Source organism: Streptopelia decaocto, assembly GCF_964273445.1.
Source record: "Streptopelia decaocto genome assembly, chromosome: 1".
Lineage (NCBI taxonomy): Eukaryota > Metazoa > Chordata > Aves > Columbiformes > Columbidae > Streptopelia > Streptopelia decaocto.
In genome coordinates, this window is record NC_138663.1 from 156,036,715 (window position 1) to 156,060,359 (window position 23,645).

The 23,645-nt window shown below is 41.7% G+C and overlaps 2 protein-coding genes across 4 annotated transcripts in view; one reads left to right on the top strand and one right to left on the bottom strand.

Moving 5' to 3' along the window:
• The window catches only part of GGACT (gamma-glutamylamine cyclotransferase), a 37,251-nt gene extending 15,717 nt beyond the window's left edge, over nt 1-21,534 (top strand). For all 3 annotated transcript variants that reach the window (XM_082058353.1, XM_082058354.1, XM_082058352.1), the window contains exon 2: nt 17,850-21,534. In XM_082058353.1, coding sequence (XP_081914479.1) covers nt 17,867-18,322 — 456 coding nt within the window. In that variant the 5' untranslated portion in view covers nt 17,850-17,866 and the 3' untranslated portion in view covers nt 18,323-21,534. The remainder of the gene's footprint in view (nt 1-17,849) is intronic.
• PCCA (propionyl-CoA carboxylase subunit alpha) overlaps nt 19,202-23,645 on the bottom strand; it is a 287,256-nt gene continuing 282,812 nt past the window's right edge. The window contains exon 24 of the mRNA XM_082058341.1: nt 19,202-21,705. Coding sequence (XP_081914467.1) covers nt 21,637-21,705 — 69 coding nt within the window. The 3' untranslated portion in view covers nt 19,202-21,636. The remainder of the gene's footprint in view (nt 21,706-23,645) is intronic.

Below are 23,645 nucleotides of genomic sequence, written 5' to 3' on the forward strand. Positions count from 1 at the left end.
GGCCTGGCACTGCTCTGTCTTGGAGCCACATGTACCTTGTGTGTGCCAGATCCAGCCAAAGCCAGCTTCAGCTGCACAACAGGCTTTGACTGCACCATCTCCTAGAAAGTAGAAAAATGAGATTAATGGCCTCTCTCCTGAGGGCTCTAATCCATGTCGTTTAGGAATACTGGATCTTGTTTGGCCTTTTGAAACTGGATCACAGTACAGAAAGCAACATAAGATTTGTGGGGTCGGAGAGCATTCAATGTACTACCTTGGGATTGTGTTTTTGAGTGTGTTTGGGAGGTGCTACGTGGAGTAGGAATGGGGTGGAAATTGAACATTTCATTCTCTCTTTTCAGGGTTATTGCTATTTAGAGATAAAGCCTTCAAAAACAACAAATTGCATAATGTACCATCTATAAACAGGCAGGGAGTGGGATCTAGAATTCTCCTCTTGAGGTATCAGGAATCTAATGAGTGGACCACAGAATCAGTCTCTTGCAGTGTCTATGTGTCTAGCATTACTTTTCATGCACAGCATATGAATCAAACTGCCTTTTAATTTTACTTTTTAAAGGAGAACTAAGAGATTGTCTCATCCAGTTCCTTGGCAAAAGGCAAGTTTGGCAGTAGTAGTGTTATTTCTGATAGAGATTTGACTGACTCGCTGTTGAGGATAGTCAGTAATGAAGGATTTTCAGCCTTCCTGGATGGTCTGGGCTCTTCCTAGGCACTGTGCTTACCAATAGATGGTTAGTCTTCCCTAATGTCCATTTTTGGAATTTAAGTTCATTGGGTCTTCTGTCCAAATAGATATGGAAAGCAGCTTACTGCCTCTCTTTTTCTATTACAGTATGCTTTCATATACTTGAAAGCATGACCCCATTTTCTCTAAAACAATTGATTGCAGTGCAGTCTCTTGTTTTTTGCCTATAGGTTGTGGTTTCTTGACCTATGATTGTTCTCTCTCTTCTGTGCAACTGATGATGTTTCTCTAGGAGCACAGTGCTCAGAGCTGGACATACTACTCAATTCGTGACCAGATCAGAGCACAAGATTATGTTCACATGTTTTACTACTGATACACTTGTTTGTATGTAAACATTAGGATGTTATTTTGCCAGGAGTACCATATTGTTGACTCATGTTCAGTTCATGATCGTTGTAACTGCCAAATGCCTTTCTGCAGAACTGCTGTTATGCTCATCTTTCCCCATAATTTGATTATGCCGTTGATTATTCTTGGCTGATCTTAGAACTCTGCACTGGCCATCCTTGAACGTCTGCTGCAGGGTGGTAGCTGTGCAGAGGCTTGCAACTGTCTCATTAGCCTTGTGCACAGCCTCTTGCAGTGTGGTATTACCTGTATCTTTTACGAGTGAATCATAAAATCATAGAATACCAGATTGTAAGGGCCACAGGATCATCTGGTCCAAACTTCCTTGGCAAAAGCGCGATCTAGGCAAGACGGCCCAACACCCTGTCCAGCTGAATCTTAAGTGTCCAATGTTGGGGAATCCACTGCTTTCCTGGGGACATTATTCCAATGGCTGCTTTTCTCTTTGTGAAAACTTTCCTTCTTGTGTCTAGTCGGAATCTCCCCAGGAGTAACTTGTACCCATTACTCCTTGTCTTTTCCATGTGAACTCCTTGTAAAAAGGGAGTCTCCATCTTCTTTGTAGCCACCCTTTAAATACCAGAACATGGTGATGAGGTCTCTCCTAAGCTTTTCTCAAGGCTGAACAAGCCCAGTTCTCTCAGCCCTTCCTCCTATGGCAGCTTCCCAGTTGTCTGATCATTTTTGTGGCCCTTCTCTGGACCCTCTCCAGCCTGTCCACATCTTTTTTTGTTTAGCAGGGAACAAAACTGAACACAGTATTCCAGGTGTGGCCTGACAAGCACTTAGAAGAGTGGGATAATGACCTTTGTCTCTGATGGTGATGCCCTTGTTGATGCAGCCCAGCATCCTGCTGGCTGCCTTTGCTGCAGCAGCCCACTGTTCACTCATATTGAGCTGCTTGTCCACCAGGATGCCCAGATCCCTTTCCACAGAGCTGTTCCCCAGCTGGGAGTGTTTCCATTACTAGTATTTTCCTGCTACTGGAATGAAAATAGCAAATTTTGGACATATGTCCAGTTTGAGATGAACCTCTAATAAATATTAAATGTCTTTCTAAACTTTTTTTTACCAACAGTTTAGGTACCAACAGTTCTTGTTAAATCGTGTTTTTCTAGCTTCCTTCTGGGAATATCATGAGCAGCAGTGTCAAAAGTTCTACCAAAGTCAAAATAAAGAACTAGTATAGATCAAGATCGACGGTTGCTTTTCAGCTTCTGGACATCTTACCAGCTGTAGAGGTAGGAAACTACCTCTATGAGTGTTCTAAATCTGAGTTCTTTATTACTATAAGGTCTGCATCCTTTCTTTCTTCCATAGGAACTGGCATTGGAATTAGCAGATCTATCCATCCAAGTGGAGTCTCCAGGGTCTGTGTGGGCAGTGTTCTTCTGATCGGTCTCACCCAGGCAGCATGGGCTGCTCAGCCTCTGCTGCTGGGCACAAGTCAGGCTGCTCCACTGAGCAGCTCTACACAAACCTTTTTGACCCCTATATAACATCAGCAGTTGTACTTCTGCTCTTTTCATGTCCAGTTTAAGCATATTCCGATTCAGTGACAATTGAATGCTTGTATCTTTTGGGAGAATTTGGGAGAAAGGAGTCCTTTAAGACCTGTGTTTTTTTGTAGTTCTCCCTTTTAAAAAGGGATGTGGGAAAGAGATGAGGGGTTGTGGAGTCCTAAAATAATTCACATTTTGGTTTTTTTTTTTTTGCTCATGGCATTTTTTGTTCTGACATGCTGAAGCTGGAGAGAACAAGTGACATTGTTGTACTAAATAGACATTTTTTACATACATGCTTGAACTCTGTTAGCCTCCCAGACTTAGGTACCCTCTTTTAAAAATTATTTATGTTAACATCTGTTTAAATCAAGCAATTTGGGGAAAAGCTCTTTTTTATTAATGACTCAGTATCCCTCTTCTCAGGCCTCTGTTTTTTTTTTCCAGCTTTCTATGACTTATTTTTCCTTTATATGGGGTTATGTTACTTGATAACAGTATTCTAGGTTGCTTTGCTTACCTATCTCCCTTTTAGGTGATTTGATCTTCTATCATAAAAAAGGTGGCCCTCCCCAAATCAGTCGAGAGGTAGTAAGTGCCTTGCTGGATCCTGGGGATCTCCTGCAAACATTGTCTATGTTTCCTAGCTATGCGTTCAACTGAAAATAATTCCTCTACCAGTGTTAGCCTTTTTGTTCTACCTTTAAATTCCACAATGGTTGCACCACAACCTGAAAACCTCATACCTGAAGTCCCTGAAAACACAGTGAAAGACAATATGACTTTTGAAAAGTCTGCAATAGAAAACTCATGGGTAATTAGTGGAAATGGCAGTCTGAATGTGCTTTTACAAAATCAATTACAAATATCTTGACCACCCCTTCCTCTGTTTCCTGATACAGAATTTGCTTCCAAAATAGAATCAAAACTTTCTGAAATCTCCAGAGTATTGCATTTGTGTTATAATATGGTATTGTCAATCTTCTTTGTATAACAAGGTTATGACTCTTCTTCCAAAAGTCCAAGATTCTTTCACTAATTCATTTGAAAAGCTAGATTAAAAAATAAAATAAAACAACATATAGCACAATGTAAATCTCATAAAAGTTGATCTAACTGCTTGCCATAATTCTGTTTGGGTTTTGAAATAAGCTTAAAAAGCTAAGAAGCTCCAATTCTCTATAAAGTTTAAAGCAAATAAATACATGTGTCTTCTCATTATTTTAATGAAATAGTGTCACCAGTTCTGACTCTCTTTGCAATTTCCATGAATTTGTCAATTTTTTTATCTGCTCTGTCTTGCTGATAGAGGGGAGGAAGAGACTGAGATTAATTAAATCTTCTTTGATATTTAATTTTTTTATTTAGTATCTTGGAGATCCAAGGAGCTCCAAACAATAATCAGTCAAAATCACATCTCTCTGTGTGTTCTCAGTAGAACCATCATAATAACCAATTAATATCAGCCCTAGACTGGATGGAAAAATAGTTGTTAGCCAATACAAAAACTGATTGCAATTAGCAAAATTCTCATGTAGCAGAAGTAACCAGTTAAAGACTTTTTGCAACACAGGTGTAGGATTTAGCTTGCTCAAAATATGGAGATACAGCAGAATTTTCACTTTGTTTCAGGCCTTTTTTGACTTTGCCTAAGGGATGAAGGGTTTTAGACACCTTGAGTTTCATTTTTAAAATGACCTGTCGTGGTCGGTTAACTGATTATGTATCATTTTACCACAAAAATTATCTGTGTATCACTTCCCAGGATTTTCTATGGTTCCACTTCTTTTGAAATATTGCTGCCCTAAAATCAAAGCACACATACACAACTGCAGAGCATTTTAGAAATATACGGCGTTATTCTGGTGACACCAGGTGTTGAAAGTAAAAAATGTAATGCATTATGTATTCAGAAGCATACCTTTATTAATTGATAGTTATTGTGGGGTAAACGGTGAACTAGAGAAGGTTTGTAATTTGACAATAATTTGAGTTATGTCTTAAAATAAATCTGTTAAAAATCAGAAGTGATTTTTTCATTACTTGTCTTTTTAAGCCATATCAAAAAGACAGAAGCAAATTCTTGTATGGTTTCTCTTCTTCCTGTGTTTTAAGTAATGCACTGTTTCTTGATTTACATCCAGTGGTAACTCTCTAATTACATTATTTAATTTATCTTAAGTTAATTAGAATCACTAAGTAAGTATTTGCTTAGAGAATGCAGAAGTAAATTTAACTGAGATTTCCAAATGTCCCTAGATACCGTCTGTTAAATCTGGGACAAATGGTGTTCAGAATAATAACATATTCCTTTATTTGGGGATTGGGTGTTAACCAGAAGCTGATATACTACATGATATTTGGGCAGGGGTGTGGCATTGGGGGGGCAGTAACTGATTTGTTCAAGGGCTGAAATGTAACTTTCTATGGCCAAGTTAGATTAATCAGTTATTTAATAATGTTTTGTGTCTTTTTAACATTGTATGGATAATGTCTATGTCTAAGTTTTTCAGTTAACATAATCTTAAGACCAAATTTTGATATTGGGCTAATCTGTAAAATCATCCCTTTTTATTTCAGCTTTTCATTGTGGAATGTATTTGATGTGAGGGTATACTAGTGTTCACGCAGAACTACCTCTCGAAATGCACAGGGCATAGTTGCTATGAGCCAAGATCTTCCAAGGGAAGCAGTCTGATTTTGAAAGCATGGTGCTGACTTCTCCATGGTATTTCCTGGAGACTCTTCTTTGTGGCATAAAAATAAATTATAAGTGGTGGTGTACTTTAAATTAGCAGAAAGTTTCTAACAAGAAGAGCAGTTGGATTTATATATCAATTTGGGCCAAGAGGAGGTACGTGTTGAAAATGTCTGTTGATGCCAATGCAAGAAAAAAGTTTTCATTTAGAGGGACAGAGAAGTCTTAGGACTTGTTCTTCCTGTCCTGCTCATCCTGTTCACTGACACTGACATTGGAAAAAGTAAAGTATAAGGAAGTGAACTGGAGCATACTTTACATGTTACTGGATATTTGGGACCTATTTGGAAAGCTGGGATCCCAGTAAAGCAAAGCAATAAAATAAAGCCCATTGCAGCAGGTATTGTGTTCTCATTTTCAGAGCAAACTTTGGAAAAGCATTAATATAGCGTTTCTGTTGTCACTTCTGTCTCATGTCCCACGGTACAGGCAGTGGCAGTTACCCTTTTCACACGGAAATCTGTGCTGTTGAATAATAATGTAGCCAGTTTAGCCATGCTCTTCTCTCATAATTTTGTCCCTGTTTTACGTGTGTGGGAGGAGGCTATTGCGGGGAGGTATTAGAGCTACTTGGAGGATATGCTAGTTTATGCTTAAGGCCTAATCACCTTTGGTTGGAGTCTGCTCCAATCGTAATTTGGCTACATCTTGAGATCTAGCTTGAGGCATTCAGAACATTTTGTATTGCATTATTGCCTTGTCTGCCGTCCATGCCTCTTTTCCCAGCACAAAGTCTAGATTGATGGATAGGTGCAGCTGGGCACTCTCCTAGATGTGTTGAATGCCTTAAGGCATGTGAGTTTGTCTCATGTGCACCCAAAGTAACTTTGAAGACTTACGTCCCTACAATGCTGTTTTTCAGCTACTCTATATGCTGTCATGATGCAGGAACATATTGCAGATGGAAAGCACTTGGTTTGTAGACATAAAATCCTTCAAAAAATGACCTGGTGCTGGAAAATATAAGACTTCTAGGCACATAGGACCACCTTCGAATCATTAAATACAGACATGCATAACCGCAGAAAAAGAAGTAATAGATGCTTGCCCTGAGATAATGCAATTCACACAACTGTAAAAAGACTAACAAACTCTGTTTGCAAATTTAAGCCATTCCATCTCTTTATTTTTAACCCTATAAAGTAGAGTGATCAAGGAAACAAACAACTTTCCCATCTGTGCACTTAAGTGTTCATTGATGTTTCTGAGTACAGATGTGGTCACTTTCTTGCAGTTTTTCTAAATGAGATTTTACTGGTACCTTTTGTGATATCTCCAATGTTTCCTTGAAATACTTCTTCCAGTTGTGGTGCCCTCTTACAGCCATGTCAGCTTGGTGGCTGGCACAGGTGTCCCTTGAAGCTGAGGAGGACAACATCCTGTGCTCGTATTTACTTCCAATATCCATGTGCTCATTCATGTGAGAAGAGGGAATTCTCTGAATGGAAATGGTTGGAAAATGAGCATGTGAATTTCTGAGGACTGCAAAACCTACGTGATTCTTCTTATAATTTTCCCCTGGTCTACAGCATGGCTTTGTTCACTCATCATTCTGCAGTCAAAATATAAAAGAATGTTTCCTTTTATGACAAGGTAACCCATCTAATTGACCAAGGGAAGCCAGTAGTTGTGGTGGTTTTGGATTTTAGTATAGCTATTTCTGGATATTTTGACCAGCATACAGCTAGACAAGCCCGTAACACGTTAGCTGATGGGGTGGGCTCAAAGAGTTCTAGTAAATGCAGTTACATCAGGCTGGCAGCCAGTCACCACTGGGGTTCTTCTGCACTCAGTTGTAGGGCTAGTGCTCTTTAATGTTTTTTATAAATTATCTGGACACAGGAATCGAATGTACGTTAATTAAGTTTGCTGATGATACTAAACTATGAGGAGCTGTGGGCTCCTGTGAGGGTAAAGAGGCCATACAGAGAGATCCGGATAGACTAGAGAGCAGGGCCATCACCAACTGTATGAAGTTTAAGAAGACCAAGTGCCCTGTTCTTCACCTGGGATGGGGTGATTGTGGTTATACGTACCAAGTGGGAGATGAGAGGCTGCAGAACAGCGCAGTGGAAAGAGATCTGGAGATTTGGCTTGGTGGCAAGTTGACTTTGAGTTGACAGCGTTACCTGGCAGCAAGAACAGCCAACTGTGTCCTGGGGCACATCAAGCACAGTCAAGGAAGGTGATTCTCCCACTCTGCACTGCACTGGTACAGCCCTACCTCCAGTGCTGTGGGTAGTTTTGGGCATCTCAATATAAGAAGAACATCAAACTATTAGAGTGTGTTCAGAGGAGGGCAACCAAGATGGTGAAAAGCCTTGAGTGCAAGACTTGCAAGGAATGGCTGAGGTCACTTGGTTTGTTCAGCTTGGAGAAGGCTGAGAGGTGGTGACCTCTGGCAGTCTACAGCTTCTTCAAGGGGGGCAGTGGACGAGGAGGTGCTGATCTTCTCTCTGTGGTGACCAGCGATAGAACACAAGCCAATGGAATGAAGCTGTGTGAGGGGAAGTACAGAAGACTGGACATTTGGAAAAGGTTTTTCACTGAGAGGGTGGTCAGTCACTGGAACAGGTTCCCCAGGGAAGTGGTCACAGCACCAAGCCTGTCAGAGTTTAAGGAGCATCTGGATGATGTTCTTAGTCATATGGTTTAGTTTTAGGTAGTCCTGAGAGGAGCAGGGAGTTGGAATAGATGATCCTTATAGGTCACTTCCAACTTGAGATATTTTATGATTTCTTCATTGCCTTCAAGTGATGAGTCTCCAAAAGTTATTGTCAGTCATCCCTAAGGATATGTTTCACAGAGTCATAGAATGTCCTGAGTTGGAAGGGACCCACAAGGATCATCGAGTCCAACTCCTGTCCCTGCACAGGACAACCCCACAGTTCACACCATGTGTCTGAGGGTGTTGTCCAGTCTCTTCTTGAACACTGTCAGGCTTGGGGCTGTGACACCTCCCTGGGGAGCCTGTTCCAGTGCTCCACCACCCTCTGGGAGAAGAACCTTTTCCTAATGCAAGGTTTCTGCACCTTGTATCATTAAAAACAAACAAATAAACAAACAAACAAACAAACAAAACCTTTTAATGACACAGCTCATAGGACATCCAATATGTTTGTAACGTAAACCCATCCTCCTCAGGATGCAACACGCACTGATGTGGTAGGCACATAACTACTTGCTGTAGCAGGACCACTAATAAATAAAATAACATTGATTCCTGAGGAATATGATGGGTAACTTCTGTCTGTGATTATTACCCCTTATTTTCATATAGTCCATTATGATCTTACTTTAAATCCTTATCAATATACAGTTCTTCCCTATGACTTGGTCTGGAAGTATTTTTCACTTCATATTAAATATTTTACTTGACTCCAAGTCTATTGCATTATCCTTGTCAAAGGAGGTGGTTTTAATGACATTAGTCTGGCTTTTTTGCATTCAGAACCACATTGCATATTATTCCCCTTCTCATTTACCTCCATTACTTGATTCTTCTTCCTTTATCAAGTTAGTAACAGAAATTTCTTCTCAAAGGTCACTGAAAAGAGGCTGCAGAGCACGTACAAAGCTATTTTCATTGATATAAATATTTATTTGTAAATAATTCTGTCTCATATAAACGTCTGTATAATTCAGATGAATATCATATAATGTTTTCCTATTACAGCCAGACCTCTGGTTTAAGATGCTTTGCATTAAGGTTCCTTTCAGGGATCCTGGACACCATCAAGGAGACCTTCACTTAGTGTGAATTCTACGTGCCATCATAAAACTAGAATAGCTTTTTTTTTTCTTAATTGGAAGTGTCAATCTAAGTAGAGCTATGGAATTATTTATTTCCATCAATATTTCTTGTAAGCCTCTTGTGGTTCAAGGAGATTTAAGGGCTTGTGTATCTGTTTTTCCTTGTTCTTCAGTAAATATAGGCCTGTGTTAAATTTTGCATCAGACTACAAAACTTGTTTCTGCATCAGAGACCAAACTACTCCTTACCCGAAAGTAAACATTTAATTCAGCACATCCTTATAGGACTCCAACTAATCAGGAATTTCTTGTCTTCTTGCTTATTTTTGACTCTACTAGGCAGGAAGATATTTCAGATTCTGGTCAGTGTGTCTTCTGAGTCTGAAAGCAGTTATTCCAGTGCCTTGCTGAGTGCCATTTCAGCTTTTTTGGATGCCCCCAGAATACATATTTGTTTCTTCTGTGTAGAAGATAGCAGGCCAGTAAATGCATTTACTTTGAGATAAGGGTGCTTTCCCGTTGATGAAGAAGAAGGTGAGGTATATTTCAGATTTCACTGGAGGACTTTGCAAGTCTTTCTTGCAGAACAAAAATCAAGACCAGGACAGTCAAAATAACTCATTTTTCTTTTAATGATGATCTGTGACTTTTTTTTGTTTTCTATAGTAAACACAATACTAATTTCTAAACAGAAGTGATATGCCTCAATGGGACTGAAATAATTATATACATCTGCTCAGAGTTCTTTGTAGTTCTGATTTGGTGTTCTGTTTTGGTTTGCATTTGCTTACCTTTTATTATAGTAGAAAATGGTGGAAGAGATTTGCTGCTGAGATATGGATCGAGTTTTTATTTTTGACTTGTATTGAGCTGAGAGCTGAAATTCACTTAAAAAGTCTTTTTATTTAATAAAACTACCTGCATAGCTTATCAAAGTAAGACTTGCATGCACGTTTAATTAATTAAGCAAATAAAATAACTGCAGTTAGTGAATTAGAATAGAATAGAATAGAATAGAATAGAATAGAATAGAATAGAATAGAATAGAATAGAATAGAATAGAAAATAGAATAGATTCATAGAATCATTTAGGTTGGAAAATACCCCTGAAACCATGGAGTCCAACCGTTAACACCGCCAAGTCCACCACTAAACCATGTCCCTAGGTGCCACATCTATGTGTCTTTTAAACACCTCCAAGGATGGTGACTCAGCCACTTACCTGGGCAGCTTGTTGAGCTGATTTGGTTTGTTACCAGTATGTCACATGCTAAATATCATGCTTTTCCACAAATTTGATTCATATACTGAAAGGATGGTACAAGCCTTCCTTCTTTAAAACACAAGTGGAACACACACCCCTCAAAAAAAAACATAATCAGTTTCTTAGCTTAAAATAAAACTTGACCTGAATAAATTAAGTGGAAGGAAAATATTTATGTGTATCACAGAAACAAGATGTGTTGAAATTTTTTCATCTTTTCATATTCTCTACTGTTTGTCCAATGACTATCTCCAGAGCAGCAGTTCGACTTACTTGCTTCAGAGCTGTAGCAGCAAACAAGTGATTCTACAATTCTCCTTTATTGTTATACGAATACTCAATTTTTTCCTTTTGTGCACCCTTAGTAACCTCAGCTGTGATCCTCCAAATGTCAAGAAGGGCCTCTTCTACTTCCATTACTACCTGGTTGCATACGTACAAATAAAAAAGCATTCATGTTTGTATGTCTTCTATGAGTACAGATATATCTTATTTTCCACTATTCCTACTGAGCCTCAGAAAATTTGTATGAGTGAATGTGTTGGCCATTACCCCACGCTGTCTCTAACCTTCCTGGTGGAGTATTTAAAATATTGTTTATGTTTAAATCTGGTGGTTCCTCCACTACAGCTGGTTTTAATCTTCCTTTCTCCTTTTCTGTGGGCCACTAACACTTCACAAGTAAAGCATGGCTCTGTGTAGAAAAATCCTTGTATGTATATGTGGATGTTGTGAATGTGTATAAATTACCTTTCCTTGGCTCTTAAAAGCAGCCTGTAGTTCCCCAAGGAATTGCAGGCTGAAAAAAAAAGAAAAAGTCTGTTGGGGTTTTCTGATGCTTCATTTCTGCCACGTTGGCCAAAGGTTTGTGTTTCTGTAGCTGGTCCACACCGGGGTAGGTAAGTGGTTTCTGGAAGAAAAATAGTGTGGTGTTATGTGACACCATTCCCAGATTTATACCTGGATTTTCTGTTTGGTTCATTTAGCGGAGAACATTTTGTTAGCTGAATGTCTGCCACAGGCTCCTGCCAGGGGAGGTTCCCATTGCAGAATGATGGGGTTTTATTTAACATCTCCTTTCCAGGCTCAGTCACACTCCAGAGGGATGAAGGGCCAGTGCTGTGCCATGACCTGGACACCTCTCCCCTCCTTACAGAGCGTCGTTGTGTGGCCAGTCATAGAAATCATAGAATGCAATGAGTTGGAAGGGACCACAAAGATCATCAAGTCCAACTCCTGCCCCTGCACAGGACAACCTCACAGTTCATACCATGTGTCTGAGGGCGTTGTCCAGTCTCTTCTTGAACACTTGAACACAGGCTTGGGGCCGTGACACCTCCTTGGGGAGCCTGTTCCAGTGCTGCACCACCCTTTGGGGGAAGAACCTTTTCCTAATGTCCAACCTAAACTTCCCATGGCACATTTCCCTGTTTCCCTTGTGGAAAGGCACCTCACGATCTTGCACAGACCCCATCTTTTCTCTCTTCCCCTTCTCTCTCTCACCATCTTTTCAGTGTAGAAAAATATGTTCCCATGCCTAGGTACTCAAAGTGTTTGTCGTGTTTCACAGGACGGGATGCTCTTCTCGGTCCAAAACAGCAAACTGACCGCTCCGGGTATTGGCATGTAAATCAGTGTGCTGACCTTGCAGGGAACCCGTCCAAGCTGCAGGCTGTGTCCTGAGCTTCAGGATGTCGGCCGTCTGAAACCCTGGGTTGTGCTCCGCATCTTAATGATGGAAACCACTTCAAATTCACGGTAGTATTCAAAACGGTACAGGGAGCACGGCTGGCATAGCAGAGCTGCCCTATCAAAAGTTGTTTGCTACTTTTTTCCTGTAACAGCCATCTGGCATTTAAAGTTAATGCCATTCCTATCCACCTTAATTATTCTATGCAGAGATTTTGCCCAGCTGTGTGTTCATAGAATCATTTCAGTTGGAAGAGACCCTCAGGATCATGTACATGGAAAGCCAGTTGTCTCTTCTGTAAGACCTTCACCTGTGTTTGTAGGTGATTATGCCTCATCTTGTCAGCTCCTGGTTAAGCTAAACTGCCGCTGCTTGTTCAGTCTGTGCCCCAAAATAACAGTCCTGGACTCCTTTCCTCAGTGCTCTGCCCTGAGCTTGTTCTAGCTACTTCTGTAGTCCACAAGTTTCTGAATTGTGGTAACAAGAACTTGATATAATATTCTGAGGCTCATACAATAATATTTTAATATTGTTACTTAATATTAGGACACAACAGTCAATACTTCATAATATTGATATACTGTTCTCTTGTGGGGACAACTGTTTTTTCGCCCCCACTCAATTTGTCCACATCCATTGACTTTCCATTTTTTTCATCTTTTTCTTGTCCTCCTAATTTGCTGCCAATCCCCTCCTTTCTCCTTTATGTAGTAAACTTGAAAGTTATTTGAAATGGTTTCAGACAGAAGGCAGATGTTTGCTGTGATGCTGAATGGGTGCGAGGCATGTAAGCAGCGCTGTGATTGATGTTTGTCTAAAGGGAAGGCAGATACTTCAAGATACTCTAGCTTAAGCACAGGCGTATTTGTTGGTTTGGGGATGTAAACTATCCAAGGGTGAAATGAAAAGTATCTGCAAAGTAGGTTAAGTGGCATTTCAGGTAGTGCCCAGTAGCATCCAGTGTGGCACTGGTTACTCCAATACTCTTGTTTGTTTTCACAAACCAGCAGCTCCCAGTTTCTGAGTGGACGACTGCTGCGAGGAGACCCTAACCTCTTGATTTCAAAGAAGCCACTGGTTCACTGGTGCCTCTGTGGTTAATGTAAGAAAGGTGCCTTGCCATAAACTTTTTCCGAGGTATTCAGCAAGGTTGGAAAGAGGTCGGCCCGGGCAGGAAGCCCTTGTCTGTGCTATAAAGAAAATAGCAAGCAACAAAATGAAAGCATCAAAGGACCCAACAGGATGCAGTCCCAGGAGTCCTCTCTGGCATGTTAGTCCTTCTTGAAAGTTAGCATTGAGTGAAGAGTGACCTTAAAACTTGCTTCATTTAAACAGACTGGGCTCAAGTTTAAAGTTCAAGGCATTTTGTTTTTTCACCTGTTTCCTACAGTTTTAAGAAACTTCTGAAGAATTAATGTGTAACTATATCTGGTCACTGAGCCAACATAGAATTTTTCTCAAGGGAAAATAACGTTACTGTATGTAGGGAGAGAAATTGATACTTTCTGAGTTGCGAGAAAAAAGTTCCAACAAAATAAAACCCAAAACTACCACAATCCAGCCATGGAGCTGATCTATTTATTTTATTTTTGAAATAAGCTGGTAGGATTCACTAATTGTCTGAATCATAGTGAAAGGATGTTTTTTGTTGAAGCTGCTGCTGCTTGAGAAGCAAGGGCTTGTTTGGGGCACAACCTGGGAGCAAAGAGCCTGATCATGGCAGTTCAGCTTCCATCTGCGAGTGCGTGTTGGCTGAGCCAGCGACTGGCCCCGTGGCCACCCATCCCTCTCACCACACTGAAGCTGTTGGTCCCTGAAAGAGAAAACTAAAGCCCTGAGCAGAAACTCTATCGGTAGGTATGGGCAGATGTGAATAGGGTGATGAAGGTCTACCAGCACTAAGACTGAGCAGCAGCCCAGGGCCCTGGCCAGTGCTGATTATGAGATGCTTTTATTTTCACCCAACAGCATCTTCTACTTTTGTGATCCTGAAATAGTGACTTTATTTTCTGGTCTTTGCAGCTCACGTAATGAAGCAACTAGTAATTGATCCCACAAGTGGTTCAGCAGGTCATCCTTCATAGCTAAAATAAATAGTTTGAAGAGATGACATACAGATTTCACGCATATTTCCCCATGCCGTTAATTTTTAATGATTCTGGCATGAATATTTCATGAAATACCTTCTGAATGGGTTTGTTTTGTCCTGGAAGCTAATACTCAGTGTAGAGTCTGGGGTGAGGATTGTTTGGTTTTGGTGGGTTTTCTTTTCCTCTTAGGGGTTTAGTGTAGGTAAGAAGTGTCAAACTGGATTAATTGAGAAAAGGCAACTTGTTGGCGATTCAGCGAGGGGATACTGTCTCTTAACTCCTTTCAGCTGCTTATTGGAAGTCTGTGAAATGACCCTCAAATAAAATCTGTTCTTTACTCTCCTGCCACAAGGTGGCTAAAAATGTTTCGAAAGCCACCAATACGCTAGTCCTAGAAATGATGCTGATACACCAAACAGCTTGTCTGCACCCCAACGCACGCTGCACAGGAGACCGGATTTATTGCACAGAAAATTGTATACATCTTATTTATATTGAGTGACCCTCAGAAAATGCCAAGTTTATTTCAATCACTCTATGGCTGGGCTTGGCTTTGAGTTTTATGGTTTTTCTAAGGGAAGGAGAGGTAGTAGCGCACAGCTTATCCTACATGAGCCTTAGGGCCATGGTGGACACCAGAGGGGTCATGGGGAGCTCAGTCGCTGCCTGCAGGCAAATCCATCACTCTGCCAGCACAGCAGCTTCACAGCTCTACACAAACTATAGTTGAAACTTCAGGTTCCCACCCCATCTCTGTTCATGCAACCTGCTGAATCCATCTACTCAAATCCTAAATTAGAAACACTAACTCTAAGCTGGCTTAGCAAGTTCTTTTGTTGTTGTAGTAGTTGAATTTTGTGGGCCCTGCACTAGGATGAGGGATTTGTTTCTTTAAATCAGTAACAGTTCTGAATAGCGGGTTGTGGCCCCATCAGAAATGCACTGATTTCAGACAGGCAACGCTCTTCCCTGCAAACTTTTTGGATGTTTATTACCAGCTGTACAGTACGGACAGAGCTTTTGTTTAATGGAAACAAAGCGTATCTTTTTCTTACAGATGGCACCACTTGCTGTCAAGCTTTTTATGTGCGTTTTAGGTTTCCCTTTTTATTTTTTAACTTATTAACTCTGACAAGTAACCTCTTGGTTGTGAACAACTTAATTCACCATTCATTTTTCTGATTCAAAGTGAACACGAGTGCTCTAATCCTCTAATGGGAATTAATTGCATGTTTCAGTGCTTAACTCTGATCCTTTCTCAAGCCCCACTGCGACAAGTTTCTTCCTGAAGGATCTATGTTTGTTATTCAAAACACAATCTGAAAGGTAATGATTTTTCTTATAAAAGGGAGTCAGACCGACTGAATATTAATGTTCTTTTTATTGTGAGGGAATGAGCTGCATCCAAAAAAAAAAACAAAAACTCATTTATGTCATGAAGGATAAATTACACCGAAGTGTATCTGATAAAATACAGGGGGAAAAAAAATCAGCACTGTCTTTTTTCCTTAAGAGAAAGCTGTTTGCCAGTATATCCAGGCACATACCATTTTTGCTGGGAAAACTGTATTCTGTTACAAAGAAAAACTGTTTACTTACCAAGGGGGAAAGTGGTTTGCTACTGAGCATTTTAAATGACACTCTTCTTGGCCAGCAATGTACCCCTTTGATAACCCACCCTCTCTAACGGTTTACTAAAATAAGAATAAGCGGCAGAAAATAGATTAAGTTTCTACTTCCAGTCTGTTTTTAAAGCCGTTTCAAACTTTAAATACATTGTTTAATGACACTCTTTCTAAAAAGAACTGCATGTGCTCCTCAGATGTTTGGTGTCTAGTGTTGGAGTAGCTGCCCAATGGCTTTGGGTTGGGCGATGGAGAGACAGGTTCTGCCCAGCCCATGTCCAAGGGCAAAACGTGGGAAACGATCAAATAGTGCAAGAACTGTTTCTGCCTTACAGAAATGATGGGAGATGAACAGGGCACAGCATGAAAAAATAACCCAGGAACTATGAAGGTACTTTTTTTTTTTTTTTTTTTTTAAACCTTTCAGTAAAGACAGCCTTTTATCCCATTTAAGCCGATCTTGAGTGGTTCGTGCTCACAAACAAATACTGAACAACATCGTTCAGCATCTGTTTTCAAGAGAGGGCTAGCACACGTGCAGATCAGTTGCTTCAGATGGCTCTGCTCTTTGGCGTATCTGTATGGGGAAAGGGAGCCAGCAGCCCTAACTTCCAGTTTTGTTAGGCCTGAAATAACCACATCCCCCTCCCAGCCCATCCCCAAGGTAAATAAATGGAACAGCTCTCTTGGACAGCAAGGGTGAAGGTGCCTGTGAACACCACAGTGTCGGGCCTTACCAGCTCTGTAAATTAGGTTTGTCACCTAAGATTTATCAGCAGCACTGAGGGGAGTCATCATTATCCTCCCTCCCCAGAAGGAGCAGGACAGACGTGTCCTTTTAGATGTGTCACCCGCTCACTTGGGATGTGGTTGCCACAGGCTACCCCGCTTCTCTCCCCGGAGCCACAGCTCTTGATCTTCAGCATTTGTCAGTCAGCCAGCAAGTAGGACTTCAGCACTGGGTTTACTGAAAGTCCTTCAGCCTGTCCATGAAGTGACTCAGTGCCGGGGTAAACTTGCCCCGCTGCTGTGCTGCCGTGCCTCATTGTGCTTGTAAGCTCTGGCCTGAAAGCCTTTTCATCCCTCTTCGTGACAGACAGGTCCTCTGTTCGCCTTGATGGTGTCCCAGTTTGTACATAGCTAGCCTGATGCAGCTACAAGCACTGTGCTGCTTGCTCTTCTTTTCCTTTTTTCTTTTTTTCTTTTTTTTTTTTTTTTAAGGCTGTGACCAAGCTGGTGTTACTGTTTGAAAAAATACCATCAAATGCATACAACTGCAACACAGCATGACCCAAAGTTTGAACATGTTAATTTGCTTTCAGGTGATCTTACCATGAAACAAGAAGACATCCAAACTTCTAACTCTGACCAGGCTCTTCTTTACCGAACAAAATGTTGTTTCTCAAATACTGAGTGCTGCTATGGTGAAAGGAGAGTCTGAGCAGAAGACAGAGGGAAGCAGGCGCTTCCCCAGGGGAAGCCTGAGGTGGCACTGCCAGGTGGCCCGGGTAGCATGTGAGCAAGTCCATCAGTGCAGGCTTTAAAAATCAACACCCCACCCCAACATGGGAAAACAAACTGACTGTTGCTTCACCCCTGCAAGTTTTCATGACCAGGTTTGGCCTGGGCCTGGGCTAGTTAAACCATAAATGCAGTGGAGCAGCATAGGAAGGTGTCTACTTAGCTGAACCGAACCATGACTTTTTTTTTTTCCTCATAAAGCATATGCTAAGTGGAGCTTGTTTCCATCACTGAGATGAGTCCCATAATGGTGAGAGAGAAGGCTCATGGATGCATTGGCTGATGTTGGGGATTCCTTAGAGAAATAGCAAAGAACGGCAAGGGTGACTTTCTCCTGGTGCCTGTTTTTCACTGTTACAGTTTTTGACTGAAAACTTTAAAGAGATAGTGGAATTTAATAAGATATTTAAATGAGGTTTAGGACTAAATACCACTTTTGTACATGCCTGAAGTCTTGCATGTACAACGCATCTTGGCGTGGGTGCAGATCTCCAAAGCGTTGGCCAAAGCAGCCACATGGGTAACGTACATCTTTGTCTTTCAGTTGCTTTTGCAGGTACGATGGCTCGTGTCTTCGTCTACGGCACGCTGAAGAAGGGCCAACCCAACTACAAGCACATGATCAACACGGCCAAGGGGCTAGCGAAATTCCAAGGAAGGGGCCGCACGGCGGAGAAGTACCCACTGGTGATAGCAGGAAAATACAACATTCCTTACATGCTGAACATCCCGGGGACAGGACACCACATTGCTGGGGAGATTTACACGGTTGACGACCAGATGCTGCAGTTCCTGGATGAGTTTGAAGGCTGCCCAGACATGTACCAGCGTACCCTGATGAGAATCGAGGTGGTGGAGTGGGAAGGGAAGGGCGGCGCGGGTGAGGGTGTCATGGAGTGCTTCGTGTACAGCACAACGACGTACCCACCCGAGTGGGTCAGCCTTCCCTACCATGACAGTTACGACTCCTCCGGGAAACATGGCCTCTCCTACGTCCTACGTGAAAGCCGGGATTAGAAATGGGAGGTAACACAGCCCGGCCGAAGATGTAGTACTAAGCCCATGTCGACGAGTAACCCTGCCAGGAAAGTTGTAATACCTTTCTATTAATACAGGATCTCTTGTAACCTTCCCAACCCAGGCGCCTTGGCACTACTGTTCAAGTCTTGTAGGCCCAGAGGTGGGGACTCATCCCCAGTCAGTGTCCTCCTCATCCACGCTAACCTGCTGCCAGTCACCAGGTTTGCATGAAGTGTAAAATCACTGTATCTGTGCACATCTGTTTTGAGGTCCAGTTATTTTTCTCCATTTCCCCCCTTTGCCTCAGTGCATGACTGAGGTCACTGAAAAGCAGAGGAACAGACTAATTTCATTTTTTTTTACCTGACTTGACAAATTTTCTTGTGTAGTTCTCCAAGGTGGCTGGAATAATGATGATACTGTTGCACTAACAGCTGAAACAGAGTAAAAAAATTCATGTCTGCAAACAGAGTAAAGCACAACTCACATATAATATTGACTTGTAATGGTTTTTAGTAGATTACTGAATGTAGATGGGGAGAGATGACATCTAGATATTACGCGCTTCAAGACATATTAAATTGCTGGAGAAATAGATAAAATTTAAAGACTATTCTTATTTTCTGTTGTTTTCCTGAGCTGGAAAAGAGTATTTTAAAAACATATTTAGTTTTATAAGGTACTGTGAAGAAGTATTTAAAAAGTATAAGAAAATTACATTTAAAATTATAATTTTAATTTAGCTTTCTAAGCACTTCAGGTACCACCTCAGTTCACTGAGTGACTGTGGGGTTGGGGAATAGGGGTTGGTATTGGGGACCAGGAAAAGCAAACCTGGTATCAGCTGCCCACCACACTACAGCAGCTGCAGCTGTTGTGAGCACTTACCATCAAGGTGGCTTTTACTCAAGCATGATGCAGAACTTGAAACTATATGCAAACTGAATTTCTTATCGAGGGAAAGATTTTTTTATATACATTATAAAAAAAATATCCAAAGGATCAGGAGTATGATTATTGCAACATTAAACTGGAAAAAAAAGTAAAGAAGACTATTGTCCCCCCTGACCCAACCAACTGTGCTGGTTTCTGTACAATCTGGGAAAATTGTCGCTTTCTGTTATGTTGCTGTGCCTTATATTTTCTTTCAAATGCAGTGTTTGGTACATATAGATTGTACAGTATACAAAGCTGCCAAAGGGATGTGAGCGGGGAACGTAAGCCATGCAGTGAGCCAAAGTACAATTCAATGTCTTGAGGATGCCATTAAGAACAATATTGTACTTTTGCTTCATTGTCAGTAGCGCCGTGAGGCCTGAGGAGATCTGGGGCACGGATCAGCCTAGAGATCCAGGGTAAGGAATCTGCATAAACTGACCAGTAACAGGCACTGCCACCTCTCATTCAGAAAAACAGACAGAAAGCTTGGGTTGCTGCAGGAGGCAAATTAAGTAGTTTTAAAGTAGAATAGTCACGTTTCTCTTTACCACACTACTTTTTTTTTCAGTTTAGGGCAACCTGCAGAAGCTGAGCTGTGCCCCTTTTGGAATGGCAAGGTGGCATTAAGGAGATTTGTAGGAAAATCTGCAGGGTGTCTGCCTCAGTTTCTCCAGCTCCAAAAGCATTCACTTTCCTTTTGGGCAGGCACTACCCAAACACTCTCTTTCCTCATCTTGATGGGTTTTTTTAAACTAATTAACAAAGGCAGATCCTTGTACTACATTATTCCATCTTGGCTGTGTGATTTAGTTGGCAGCTTCTCAATCACATGAAAAAATGCCTCTTTAATCAAAAGTTTCAAGCAGAATGAACCATTCTGGTCAAACATGAGTCAGCAGCCCCGTCACAGACTGTTTTCATCCTTCACCTTCCAGTAAATGGCCCAGGCACCTCCAGCCAGAGGGGTTTTTCTGGGAAGTTGTGTGACTCTGCACATTCTAGACAAGAAAATAAGAGCAGGTCCCCTCCTCTCCGGGACAGTGGTCAAGGCACAGCAGGAACAGCATCTCAGAGGTATGTAAAAAAAAACAGTTGCAGTAGGAGAGCCCAGAGGCAGGAGTAGCCCAGTGTCCCAGCCCAGGAGCGGGCAGCAGCGGGGACCCAGGGAACAGCACGGGGACAGAGAAGATGGTGCTCACAGTGTGCAGGTGTCGCTGTTCTGGTGAGCTGCAGGTGCTGGCTTACTGAGGGAAGTCAATTAATGGAAGCAGGAGCCTCTGAGAACCACACACACTAACATTATGAACCCAGTAAAATCTTCTGGTATCTTCACCATCCTGCAGCACTGAGTTCCTGAATGAGGAGGGGAAAAGAAAAATACATCCTCTTACCTGTTCTGAGCAAGTCACCAGCCCTCTCACTTCTGTTCAAGTCTTTTAAATCTTCCTCCTCTCCAGGTGCTCTGTTTTCCCAACACTGGATACGCAGCTCTTCCAGCAGGATATAGTCCTGTGTTACGAACAGCCCTAGTTCTTCACGCAGGCTTTAGCAAGAGCCTCTGCACAACAAAAGATCAGACACTTGGGTGTCCCTTTCCTGTAGGAGTTCAGGAGGGGACTTGGCCTGAGGGACAGCGAGTGCCCCTAGCAACACCCTGGGGTGGCCATGGGGCAGCTCCTTCTGGAAGGACTTGCATCCACTGATCAACAGAAAGAAGATAAAGGAGAGGAAAATTTGAGGATGGAGTCTGAATACAAGAAGAAAATTCCCTTACAACTGTAAATGAAAATACACAGGGAAAGTCTGCACTAGCAAAATAAAACATCTAACCTGTAATTTAAATCTAGTCTATACAAAGGCTTCAAAATATTACAAAAAATCTGAGCAGAATTTAAGCCATCAGCAGTACTTTTTCAGTGCTTACACAGAGTGTAGGAAAACTGCTTGCTTAACCACCCAGTGCTTAATTTTTCACTCTTACCAACTATTTTGTACAGTTTGTCTGGGGCCTCAAACCGGTGATACTATGATGGAGAAGATGAATCGGATAGGGGCTTTTGGGTTTTTTTTTAAAAGAGGCTTTTCCTGTTTTAAAGCAGAAATGGTGTTTTATTGATTTTATTTGATCCTGGAAAAAAAAATCAAAGAATTACAAAGATTATGTACAAGTATTTCTGGAAGTAAAAATCTTGGATCTGTTGCCAAGGTTTAACATCTGTGTTTGCTGCCTTAACCACTGATGATACAATAAATATGACTGTATAAAATCCAGCACATAGGACTGTCCATCTTCCGTGTTGAATTGCCTTAATTTTACTTTATGGATGGAAATAATAAAGGTTTAGCTAATTCAGCGATGTGGAGGCAACCTTTCATTCCAGTTCTACCAGCAGATCTCCTTCTCCAACAGTATCACCAGCTTTGCAGTGCACAGCTTTCACCTACGGTACAGAAACAGAAATCATTTCAAATCTTCCTCAACAGCATGGTTAAAGAAATGCCTATAGAGTATCACATTATGCTGGAAGGGCCTGGAGACGTTGCCAGCTTGAGCTCCAACGCTGAGTCCAGCTGAGTTTTGAGTATCTCTCAGCATGGAGACTGTACCACCCCTCCAGTGACCAATTCATTTCCAACACCTACCACTTGCTGGTTTTCTTATTATTTAGGTGCTTGACTATCTGAACATCAGATCAAGATAGCACTTCTAAAAACTAAAAAAGCACCTTTCTTCTACCTGTTTGCACTGCTCTTCATTAACTACTAAATTTTTAGACAACAGCCTCTTCAACACTCACGCTTTGACATTTCAAGAAATATTCCAGTACCTCTTGCATTACAGATTTTAAGCATAACTGAATTTTGGGACTTCAGCCAGGAAGTGGCTTTCCCTCAATCCCCAGACAGCTGACATAGATGGATTCAAATCTGAATTTGAATCCTTCAACATAACTGAACTTGGCAAAGGGCTACCGCTGTCAAATAAATGCAACTACATCTGTAGATGAATTATATAGCCATGTGCAGATTCCTGAATTTCAAAACACAAACATTTTATACTAATCCCCATTTCCTTTATAAAAGGCTGTAAAGTCTTTGAAGTCTCTTTCAGCACATGGAGCTCCAGAAAATATTTGAAGCTGTACATTACAGTTTGATTGCAATATTAATTCAGAGCTCACATTGACATGCCCAACCCTTGTTCAGCACTTAGCTCCGTTTAGACATCCAAATGTTACCTTGGCCTCCTAAAGGCAACCTGCAGCACACCCAAAATACCAGGCTGCTGTGGCTCCACTATTGCCCAACTCTGAGCATGACAGCCTGAAGCCACACGAGCCGTGAGCACGTCTGGCTCCACAGCGCAGGCACATCCCCTGTGTTGCCCCAGACAAGGAGCTGACACTGTACACAGCCAGAGACACCGGAGATGTACAAAGAAGAGCTTTATTTCTAAATCAATAGCTAGGCAGCCTACCCAGTTCCCAAGTCTCAGTCTTTTAAGACATGAAAGCAGTGTGAAAAATATTATTTCTTCTCTTTTTCTACAAAGCCAAGGTTGAGCAAATATGGTAGCTGGCCAGTGTTTCAAACTCCCCCGTGATTTTTGACATGCAGGGGGGCAGCTCCCCGTCCCGACCCGGTCACAGCTGACCCGTAGGAGACGGGAGGGACGCCAGCTCCTCTCCATCCTTCCCCCGTTTCTAAACCACCTGCAACTGGAGTAAACTCCAAGTAGATAACAAACAAGCCACTTTTCTCACAGTCACAAACAGGAAGACGGGGTTTGATGCAGAAAAGGAATTCGGCCAGGAATGAAAATGGGAACGTCTTCCAGCTGAAGACAAATGAACTGGGTTTCAAAACATGGTTTCAAAGCATCAAAATGTGGACTAACGGCCAGCACCAAACATCCCATTCCTGTGACGGGGCCAAGTTCCTTTAGGACTCGGAGCCACGACTTTGCACTGCAGAACGGGATGAATTTTGTTTAGCAGCTTCGCTTCCACACAGCCCAAAACTTACTTAGATTTTTCAAATTCTTGAAACTCAAAAGAACCAAATAATTTGTTTATTATTAAAATGGAGCTGTCAATTGTAAGGTGCACATCAGGCCCATGGAATGGCCTGTGCACCATTCAAATCCCACTTTGAAGGCTTTAATAAGCCAAACGTGGGGCTTACGTGGCATCTGTACAGAGCAAGTGGGAGATATTTATTATTTGGAGAAGTGCAAGCAGGATTTTAAGGAACAGGCCCCCAGGCTGCAGCACACCTGGGTGGGAAAGGGCAGGTTAAAGTAAAATCCAAGTGGTGGGTGGGAATGACATTTCATTACAAATGCTCACTAGTTAAAAATAGTGGACACAAAGAGCAGCAG